This window comes from Thamnophis sirtalis, unplaced genomic scaffold (genome assembly GCF_051295495.1).
Source record: "Thamnophis sirtalis isolate CommonGarterSnake01/CBP01778 unplaced genomic scaffold, rThaSir2_p1.2 scaffold_2, whole genome shotgun sequence".
Classification (NCBI taxonomy): Eukaryota; Metazoa; Chordata; class Lepidosauria; order Squamata; family Natricidae; genus Thamnophis; species Thamnophis sirtalis.
This window is the reverse complement of record NW_028261382.1, coordinates 160,581,210-160,592,640: the sequence shown is the minus strand read 5'-3', so window position 1 is coordinate 160,592,640 and position 11,431 is coordinate 160,581,210. Positions and strand designations below refer to the sequence as shown.

General features: G+C 40.1%; 1 protein-coding gene across 2 annotated transcripts in view; it reads left to right on the top strand.

Annotated features, from left to right (window-relative positions):
- The first annotated feature begins 1,699 nt into the window (after positions 1-1,699).
- The window catches only part of NETO1 (neuropilin and tolloid like 1), a 90,206-nt gene continuing 80,474 nt past the window's right edge, over positions 1,700-11,431 (top strand). The window contains exons 1-2 of one of the 2 annotated variants that reach the window (XM_087707319.1): positions 1,700-3,134; positions 9,988-10,041. In XM_087707319.1, the coding sequence (XP_087563445.1) occupies positions 3,107-3,134; positions 9,988-10,041 (82 nt within the window). In that variant the 5' untranslated portion in view covers positions 1,700-3,106. The remainder of the gene's footprint in view (positions 3,135-9,987; positions 10,042-11,431) is intronic. The other variant, XM_014062403.2, reaches the window with a different exon arrangement.

Genomic DNA, 11,431 nt, shown 5'->3' with positions numbered 1-11,431 from the left:
TGACAACTGGGGCCGAATTTGGGAGAAAATTCCCTCCAAGGGACAACCCGCAGACACAAAATGAAAGTGGCTTGAAAAGGTAGGTCTTGAGCAGAGGTCTTCAAACTTGGCAACTTTAAGACTTGTGGACTTCAAGTTCCAGATTCTGGGACTTGAGGTCCACAAGTCTTAAAGTTGCCAAGTTTAGGGACCCCTGATCTTGAGAAAAGAGCCGTTTGGTTGCAGAGAATTCCGGCCAAAACGTAAGTTAAAGAAAAAGGAATCCTCTCCAGGCCGAGAAGATAAACTCTTCTTGTACCTGCTTGGCCATCGTCGCGGAGTGCGTGGATCCTTACAATCGCTATGACTAAGCGCCTGGCTCCAGTTAACGCATTGGGTAATTCCACCGGAGGCGTGAATTATTAGTCCCATCTCCCAATAAGAACATTGTCGGTTGAGGCTTCTCGCCTTTGTGTTTAGAAATAGCCACAAGCCGTGTGTCTCATCAGAAGCGAAAAGCAGATTAGGCGGCTCACTTTCCTTAGAAGAAAAGGATTTGGGAGCCCAGCGGGAGGTAAAAACGCCAATCCATTCGAGGCGGCAGGGGCTGCAAGCCTAACTTTGGCAGTGGCCGGAAAATTGCAAACAAGCGGATCTGGGACCGGGAATTCCAAGTCAATGCGCTGCCTGTCCTAAAATCCACGAGTTTCACGTCTTCAGATTACCTACGTCTGGGGTTGGACTTTTTTGCAGCGGCTCGCAAAGCCCGGGCGAGAAGTGAGACCTATACACAATGCATCGTTTTGCGTCCCCTTTATCGCTCTTCCAAGAAATCTGTTTTTCCTCCCCTCGGATCGCAGCTGTCGGGCTCCTGGTTCGGAGAAGTGGCTTTTGCCGTTTGTGACTTCCTGTTTCTCAAAGACCCCCCCCCCACCTTTAGAAAACGCTCCCGCAAAGGCACAGACTGCATGGGATCCGTCGTGACATTGTTTTTGGACCGCGCCGAAAATGATCGTTTGGATGAGGCTTCGCATATTACTGCCAAGGCGGCTGACTTTTGGCTTACTTGGGAATCTCCGCCGTAACCGGTGGGGCTAAATCAAACGACAGTCGTCCCCCCCCCTCTTCTTCTTCTTGTCCAGCTCGGCTCCGGGTGATAATTTTCTTCGCAACAAATACAGAAGTCGTTTAGGATTTCACCTTCCAGGACACTTTTGCTTTTCCATTTTTCTAGCTGCTTCGGGGTTTTCTGACTCTCTGCCATCTAACTACTTAACGTCGCAGAGCTTCCCAGTGAAAAGCAAACAGATCTGCCCACTTGCTTCGTGGGGGATGCTGCAAAAGGTTTGGTAAATTTCCCACTGGATTTTTTTTTTTAACCTATAGATTCGGTTTTTACCGGAGGGGCGATGCGCAAGTGGACTTTCTTTTCCTGTTTCAGCTTGTATATATTACTCTTTTCCTTCCGGCATCACCTTCGCAAGCAGCAGGTGGGGAGGATCATCAACATCACTCTCAGGAGCTACGGTTAGATTTTTCTCTCCCACCCCCTCCTCTCCTTCCCGGCCCTGCCTTATTCAGCGGCTATTTCTCCACGCTCACCCCGCCCCTCCTCTGCCTTTCCCCCCTCCCACGCGGCTCTTCTTTTTGCGTGGATGCCACTGACGGCGCGCGAGAGAAGAAGCGGCGGCGGCTGCAGGCTGGGAAATCCCTGTGCGTGATAAAGCAGCCGCTATTGCGGACTTCGTCCTTTTGGCGCGGCTGCAAAGGGGGGGGGGGGACTCAGCGCAGAAACCACCGAGTTGGGGGGAAAAAAGAGGAGAGTTGAATCCGTTTCAGGGAATCTGCCTCTTTCCCGCTGCTGTACTCAGGTTCGCCATCCCGGCTCCGCCTCCCCTTCTCGGCGATCTCTCTTCGCAGCCCAGTCTCGGAAGGTGCCTTGAGGGTGGAAGGAAAAAAGGCATCTACTCGAGGAGAAGAGGAAGAACCTGGAGGAGGTCTATTCCCCTGCTAAGTCCGGACGGAGGGAAAGAGATTAATTCAGGGCCGCCGGCCTGACACTAAACTTTTATTGCAGTGTCTCCAGCCCGCCCCACTCTCGTTCTTGGACCCAGAAAGACTGCAGCGCGCAGAGCGAAGGTCCTTCGCAGGTTGGCCACGCAGGAGGACCGAGGGTGGAAAAGACGCCATCTCTTGCCTGGGGCAGACACTGAAGGGCGCTTGGCAGGCGGCGGCGACACCTCCAAGACTGCGCGGCCCTCCGGGGTCTCGCTCCCCATCGTTACTTGAGAGATTCTCCCGGGTTAATTCGCTTCTGGGCTGAATTGTAATTTGTTTCTTTTTTCCCCTCTCTCGCTCTCTCTCCTTTCCTACTACCTCGGCCGGAGGAGACTCACTTTTACTTCGGCTTGATGTGCTGCCACGAGGCGGCCGACATGAGCTGACTTTAAAGGGCTTCGCTTTTAATAATAAGGATTGCGCGGCGGGATCCCAAAGATGATTAAATCCCCCATTGGGTGAGCCCAATTTTGCCCTCTGCTCTCTTCCCTTGTTGTCTCCCCCGCTCCCCGGAGAAGCCCCTTTCTTCCCACTTTGGGGGCCTCCCCCCACCTCGTCCCACCCGGGAACTGATGACAGGCCCACCCGTCTTCTTCGTTTCTGGACGCCTTAATAACTCTAAAAGGCCGGACGACCTCGGCCTCCAAATTCTCTCTCAAAGACTGGTTGCTGTGTGGGAAACTGGCGATTGAAGCGGGAGGAGAGAAGCCCGCCTCCCTCCCGCGCCGGAGCCTGGGAGCGCCCTGTTGGCGGCCGTTTCTCGTCGCCCGGAGTCCAGCTTTTGCGCCTCCTTCCTCCCTCGCCTTTCTTGGCCGGTTATGCAGACTCCCGGTGGCTGCTGCGGCGGCGACCGCTACTAGCCCCCGAAGCTGGCTGCTCTGGAACCGAGCGGTGGAAATGGTCGCTCCTTGCCAAACGGCGGGGCGAGTGCAGAGGGGGACGTCGAGCTTCTGGGTTGAGTGTGTGCCGCGCGCGTGGGCTCCCGGGCTGCTCGGCTCTCCACCGTGGAAGCCCTCCCGTCTCTAGATGGAATTAGTGGAGAGCGCAGCCCCTTGTGTAAGGAACAGACATGATCCATGGACGCAGCTTGTTTCACAGTGAGTACCGCTTCCCCGCCGCCCGCCTTGGACTCCGACTTGGAACGCGCTCTGCCGGCACTCGCGTCGGCCAACCCCTCTCCCCTCCTTTCCCTCCTCCCCCTCCCTCCGGCAAAAGGTTGTTGCAAACTAGGAGAAAGGAGATCAGTTGCGGAAAAGGTGAATGGCGTAGGTGTAAATCTCCCCCCTGCCGCCGCCTCAGACGCTTCCCCCGCCTCCCGTTGCCCCCCCCCATCGGAATCGCCAATCCAGGGGTCGGGCACCCTGAAACCTTGAACTACAGCCGTGAGGAAAACTCCTGGCTCTTAGATCCGGGTTGCGATCTAGAAGAATCCAGTTGGAGGCAAACCTGCCCCAACAAACCCATATGGGGAAGGGGGAGGGCGGATGGGGCCGAGAGACCTTGCCCGCTATAAAACTTCCCTTTTGGGGAAAAAAAACCCTTTATAACAGTTAAGCTAACCGAGATTTTTAAACCGCGCAAGAAGTCGGTGCATTCTGGAATTTGGCCAATTCTGGCCAGGTTTTGTGGGGGGGAAGGCTATAGTCTATTACTTGCTCTCGTTGGGAATCTGGTTCTCTGAAATTCTCTGGAACTTACTTCTGTGTAACCAGGTTCAAAATCAGAATGGCCCTGTCCCTTCCCCTCATCTTCAGTTCCAGGTTAGATTGAGTCCCAGGTAGGCGTGAGGATGAGATTTTCACCGAATGACCGTCCCTGGAGCCAGCTGTCTAAATTAATCCAAACTCATTAATTACTGACATCATTCAGGATTAAAACAAAGGCTGCCAGGTTTGAGTAGTTCTCTTCCTCCTCCTCCAGGAAACCCTGTTATTACATTAAAATCACTGGCTAGTGGTTACTCTAAAATTACAGTTTTCCTTAGGTTTCTTTCAGTATTTAAAATTCTCAAGTCGTGTAGTATAATCCTTTACTAATCTACATGGTTTCACAAATACTAGTGGAACTGGGATAATTTTTTTTTCATTTAATGGTACTTATATGCCCAATTCCATAACAATTTACTAAATAAATCAAGAAATATCTTTATTTATAACCCAGGTTAAATAATGAATGTAAATATGTTCAAACTTAATAGATATCTCAGCAAACATAGTACAAAACTGCCTCTAATACATCCTTATTGAAGGGTCAGTGATGGGTCCCTAGATTTTTTTTTTAGTTTATTTTTTCTGTTCTCACTGGATATAGTACAGACAAGCATTAGTATCTTGAAGGAGGATGTGAATCAAAAAGCTTAATGGGATACTATTCTTAATTTTGGCTTTAAAAGAAAACTGCTTTCTTTCAAAGCATAGTGAATGGAATTTTTTGAGTCAGGATGGTAGTAGGTAAGATGTTCATTTTCTCCTTTTCTGTATTTGATGGAGGCCATAGAAAATAATTAGATGAAAGGAAAGGGGATTTAGCATTAATTCATTTCTAGTCAAGTGAATAATTTAATTGAAAAAGTTATTTGTAGTTAAAACCATCTGGTTAATATTCAAGTGCTCAGTAGCTAATAAGATTCATAATTTCTCCAATAATGCAAATAGATTCATACATTAAACAATATTAATCTCATTTGATTACTATTAAATAATTCTGCTATTAAATTGTATGGGGTGTGTCCATATCTTTTAATTTACATCATATCAATAGTCATCTAAAGTGTATTGGTTATTACTATGTCCATTTTTTTCAGAAATAGATGAAGCTGGGGGATTTCTTCCTGGCTTTGAATTATTGTAGCTATTTCAGTAATTCTAATTCAGGAATTTGGGGTTAAATTCTGTTAACATTTTGGAATAAACATGGTAGAACATTCTGCAAAGTAAATCTGAAAAGAATATTATAGTATGATTACGAATATATAGTACGTTATTCAATAGCAAACTACTCACCAGCTTCTCTTATGAACATCTAAATAAATCTTATGTCATCTATATACACTGAATTATCTCTCACCATACAAATATATACCTTCATCTAAATATCCATTAAAGGAGGCAAATATATTTTCTGGATGTTTTGGACTACAAATCCATGATGCTTATTGCTGATCAAGTTTCAAAACATTAAGAATGTAACAGGTTGACTTAATGCCTTACAGCGTCAATTTGATTCATATCAGTGAATGGAGTTAGGCATAAACAAATGATCACAGGTTTCCTACTTTAGTATAGAATTTTGTTTGTGACTTTACTTTCTCGCCTCAACTTCCTTCCTATTCTTGCCACAAATCATTCACTAAAGACAGAAGTAGGAGGGAAAGCTAAATGGCTTTTGATTGGTAATACAAAAAGTTCTCTGTTTGAAGTCTCCCAGTTCATAGAATAAGTGTCAAAATCTGTCTTTGAAAGAACAACATATAAATCATGGTTTTCTCTTTCTTGTTTTGGAATTGTGGAAATATTATATGCTCAGTCTGCCTATTTAAAAATAAAATTTAAATACTTAGTATATACCATGATGGCAGCTATTGTTTAGGAACAAGAAAATAAAATGACAACAGTAGATTTCAAGTATATTCTCACCCCTATGGCCTCTGTCTAAATACACAATTTTTCTCCTTCCTCTGTTTCTTAAATGTACTGATATAATTTCAAAACCCTGAAATGTCTTTAAAGTGTTTTGGAAATCCAAGATGAATAATGCATTTAGCTAATAGCAGCGTTTCTCTTAACAGTATTTCTTACTAAATACATTTTTGACAGGACAGAAATCTTTTTGTTCAATCAATTTATTATACAGTGGTGTTTGTCTCAGAATATATTGCTGACTTCCAAAACAAAACTTTTCTTTCAAAGAAAAGTGGGTTATGTTGTTATTATGAAATATAAAATGAACAATATTTAACTCAGAATATCATGTTCTTCTCTGCACAGTTTATTATCTTTTTATAACCCTTACAATACCAAGGTAGGTTTATGAAACAGAATTAAAAGCACAAGAACTGGGCATGACAAAACGTGATTCCAACATTTTAAGAAGAGGATAATAAATAAAATAATGAGATAACAGGTAATATCTAAAATTACTGAGGATCATATGTGGACAGAACTGATCAAGCATAAACTAAGTCTGTTTTAAAATAGAAAACCACTTCACTTGTTATTGTACTATTAGAAGGCAAGGAAATTTGAAGTTTTAGAGTATAAGATAGCAAGACAGAAGCTGTTAGAATCCTAGAAGTATCCACAGTGGTTTGAGGAAAAATGTGAAGAGTAGATGGTTGAGGAACAATAACTTGTCAGGCTTCAGGACTTCTTCAGAACCAAAATAACATAACTTTGAAACAGAATTTGGAAGGGACATTGGAGGTGTTCAAGTCCAACCTCTTGTCCAAGGAAGAGATTATACCAAATGACTGTCCATCTCTTCTTAAACACATTCAGTGATGGAACACCTACAACTTCTGAAGGCAAGCCATTCCACTGATTAATTGTTCTCCCTGACAGGAAATTTCTCCCTAGGTTGGTTGTCTCCTTGACAAGTTTTATTCAGTACTTCTTGTCATGTCCTAAGGTGCTTTGGAGAATAGGTTGACCCCTCTCCTCAGTAATTTATCTTTTAATATTACAAATGGAGGAATTTGTTAGTTTTATAGTACTATCAAGCTTCAATTCAGCCGTATTCATAACAACTACTAGTGGAAAGCCCGATGACAAATATTTGTAAATGGTAATGAAATTAGTGAAATGCCTATTATGGCCATACAAAATCAACTATATAAGATCTGGTTGACTCAACCTTCTATCCTTCCGAGTTCGGTAAAATGACCTAGACTGTTGGGGGCAATATATTTTCTGGAAACCACTTAAGAGATGGCTGTAAAGCACTATGAAGTGGTATATAAGTCTAAGTGCTACTGCTATTTGAATATTGTTTATCCTTTTTCTTAGCAGTTGCTATCACTTTTAAATAATGCTTGATGATCTGTTGCAAGGTACCCTGAGAGGAAGATCTAGGAAAAAGTGGTAATGGAATTCTAAGATTGTAACTAAAGAAAATTCATAAATGATACATTTAAGTTCCCAGTAGTTATGAGGCAGCTAATTCTATGAAGCCACTAGTGGATACATAGGGGAAGACATTCTGAAGGTTATTTTTCTGTAGGATTTCTTTAAATTAATGCTTTTAAGTAGCTTACATGCATCAAAAATAAAATAAAAATACTATGATCATAAGATGTACAGAATATCAGAAATAAGTTTTGAACTTTAGCAGCATATATCGTATTTTGTATTAGATGCACGTATTTCTTGATTGGCATACCTGTATAAATGGGGAAAGGGGAAAATTATGCTCAATGAAGGCACAACAGAGTTGGTGTAACAATGTCAGTGGACTCTAGATGTTAGAACTGAATAAGTGCATTATTATTATTCATCTAATTTTCTAAATACCCAGCTTGATTCTGCTGTAAATATATGAAATAAAGTTTCTTGGTTATTAAATTCATTTATTGGATGACCTTGAAGAAATACTAAAATGTAAGCCATAGAAAGAGTTAATCCATTCATGGGATTATTACAAATTTTGATTGTAGGAAACTATATAATGAAGGATTTGTATGAATGACCAGTTTTTAAAGCTCTCAAATGAAGCTGGCATTGATTCACAATAATTGCAGCTCTGTTTTAAAATGCAAATGCGTGCAATAGGGCTTTCAATAAGGATAAAATTTAACATTTCACATAAAATACATATTGGTAAATGGGCAACTTTACAGCTCTTGCATTTCCAATTGTAATAGCTTTGTAGTTTAGTAACTCCCATTCACTGCAACAATACATCTTTGAAGATCATAGACAATCCTTCTATATACAAAAATGCAAAGTGTCATTTGTACATTGTATATCTTAATGCAAATGATATTCAGTAAGCAGCTATTTGGTGAAAATGACTCTTTGACTATAATATCAAAAGGCATACCAGTCTACAGAAATGGTGCTTATGCAACCATTACTTTGTTCCTCTTGTCAAGTATTGTTTTTGATAAGGTTTGCTAGCTTCCTACCTCAAATAGGTTTCTTCTAAGTGTATGTTCATTACTGTATAGGACTACCAGATCTGAGCTTAAAGCTCTGGATACTACTAGGTGAGAGTAAAGAAATAGAGAAAACAAGAAATATTAACTTCCATTTATAGTTAACCAGTTTTTTGCAGTCTGGATTATTCAGTCTAGTTCAGAAGGCTGGGTGCAAAACAATTTACCATTATACATTAATCTAACTGCAGAGCAAAAGAAAATGAAGGTACAATAGCCAGTGTAAAATAATTAGGAGGGCCAGATATGTGAAATTATTGTTACTAGCACTGTTTGTTTATTTCAGTGGAAAATTAAACAATTTCTGAATTGGTAGTTAATGTACAAAATAGTTAACTTGCCAAAATAGTTTCAACAGAATTTAAAGAGATATCCTCTGGGAACAGAAAATGCTGTGCAAACAATCAAAGGGAAACTTCACTTGTAAACAATAATACATATGAGACAACGTACATGCCCAACAGACCAAGTCACATTAGATCTTCAAGATACTGTTTAGATTGTGCCAAGGAGTAGATTTTGAAGGACTTAAAGTGTCCTCCCAAATATTCAGAATCTTTTGTCCTTATTATGAGAATAAACAGTGATCAAATTAGCTAAAAATATTTCTTTTTTAAAAAAAAACAATATTAAAGACAGATAACACTGGAAAATAAGATTAACTGAAGTTAAGATTTTAAATCAATTGATACATGTTAGTTTGGAAACCTCAGTATTAGATTTCAACTCCCAGTCATAGTTATTTGCAGTAGAGGAAATAGTGAATTGTATCAACTGGAAAGTAGCATTCTGTACTAGCTGAATCTTCTAGATCTGGGATGATGAACCTATGGCACAGGGAGCTATTTGTTAGGGCACACAAGGCATGCATGTGCTGGCCAGTTGACTTTAGCCTTTTTTTAGGCCATTTTTCGTCCTCCCCAGGCTCCAGAGGCTTTATAAGAGCCTGGGGAGGGCAAAAACAGCCTCTGGAACCTGGGGAGGGCTCAAGTCTACAGATGGTGGATATGGTCTCACAGAGAGCCCTATCTACTGCTTTTAGATACATAGCCTCATAACGGCAATAATGCAAGATATTGGAATGAAAACTTGTAAGAATGGAGTTTGTCTCATTATACAATTATGTTTGTGTGTTGTCATTTTGACACTCTCTTGGTTTGCTGCAGGTGACTATGTTCTCAATAGTCTGGTCAACTTTGTCAGTGGTATGAGAATTGTATATCAGGAACATTTGAGAGAGGACAGATTGCCTGGCTAAATCCATCAATATATTATTCAATATTCCTATGGCTAGTTAAATGTCATCTATCGCTAAGTATAACCATAGCTATAACCAGTATAACTATTTGATTTGCAGATAACTGACATAGTTAATACCAAAAGCTCAAAAAATATCCAGTTTTTTTTCTTTCAAATCTGTAGTGTAGATTTATGCAGAAGTAAATTCCACTGATTTTTCTGCGACTTATCCCATGAAAATAGAATAGGATTGCAGCTCTGGCTATATACAGTATTTAAATGGTGTCATCTCAATGTATCTCTTACTAAATTCTGAGCACTCATGAATCAAAATGATTCATGCTTAAAAGATAAATCCATTTATTCCTGTTGCTGTGTAGTTTTTACTATGAATATGTAGTCACTCTGTTTACGATTACTATGTTCTTATAAAAAATAAGTGCAACCAAACAACATATACTGTTTGTTCTTTCTTTAGCATTTCCTACTTTGGATTAAGGTTAAGGATAAGGTTGTCCTAACTAATTTCTCATTACAACTGATATGTTTTTATTTTCCAGTTGTAGCAAGTTTTACCATCCTACACTGGGCTGGGGCAACAAAAAAAGGAGCAGGTATGTTTTTAGAAGAAAATATTCCTATGAGCTGGTTTTGTTTAAAAATGTTTAAAACTTAAAATGATTTATGTTTTTCCACAAACAATTTAGTAAGGTGGGGGGGATTGTAGTGCTTGGTGTTATGAACAGGTTTAAAATAGTCAAGGCAGGCTATGACACTCAATATTGAAAACACATGTCTTATTTCCAAATGTAGATCAGCACTGAAACATGTTAACCAAAAATTAATGATTTTTTTTTAATTCCATGCAACTGTAGGTCTAGCATGTTTTTGTTTAAATCAGAAGGCCAAAAACAGATAAAATAATATCCTAAAAACTGAATTCTAAAATAAGAGTAACATTTCAATCACATCCTGGCCAACAATTTTATTGCAGTTAGTAAACTTAGAAACGGATGGTTACATTTATGGAAGCAATGAATTTCAAGCTCAGAAGACATAGAAAGTGATCTAGTACAAATAGAAGAGAATATTTGTAGCTTACGGTTGAACTATGGAGTCTTTGGTACTGTCTGAGCTTGGATATTTGCTCGGAGACATTTCTGTAAAAAGATGGATTGGTGACATTACAAACATTTATGCTTCTTGGCTTGGAAAATATGAATGAACAGGTGCTGCTGCTACTTTCAAATGCAAAACAAGCATTTCATCTCCAATGGTTCCTTTCTGGCTAAGAATACAAATGGAATTCCTAACTCACAGATAACTTTAAAAAAAATGCTGTTAGTAGTTGACTGGAATATTAAGTAACAAGAATTTTCTGATCTGATCCACAAATTTCACTGAGCCAATTCTACCAAAGTTTATGGAGGAAACGACTGACTGGTTTAGAACATGTGTTGAGCTATAAAGCCTACTTTGCAAAGTCTGGGCTTACAAATCACCACAAAAACTAAACCTACCATATTCTGGATTAATGTGATATGTGAACTCAGCCAACTTTAAATATTAATTACTATACAACCAGTATTGCCTATCAGCTCATCTAAAAGATGGATTCCTAAAGGTATAGAATTGCTGAAAAATGATTCTGACAGAATTAAAAACGGCAAACATAACACAGATATGAAGCTTTCTTAACAAGTAATAGAGAAAAAAATAATTTACATGTTTGATGCTGTTTTAGTACCGTTGGAATCCTAAATATCCAATGTAATTCTAATCTGATATAATTATAAGTCTATGAAATACAGCTAGTCAAATTTCTACGAAAACCCAAGAAAAAAAGAAACTTCTTAATAAGTAAATAGCTATAGATTGTCCTCAGAATGCAACAGCAATTAAAACTAGGACTGCTGTTGCTAATTGATCCATTAGTAAAGTGTGAATCACATGACTTCACCACCTAGCGACAAAAGTCCCAGCATTCGGTTGCCATCATTAAGC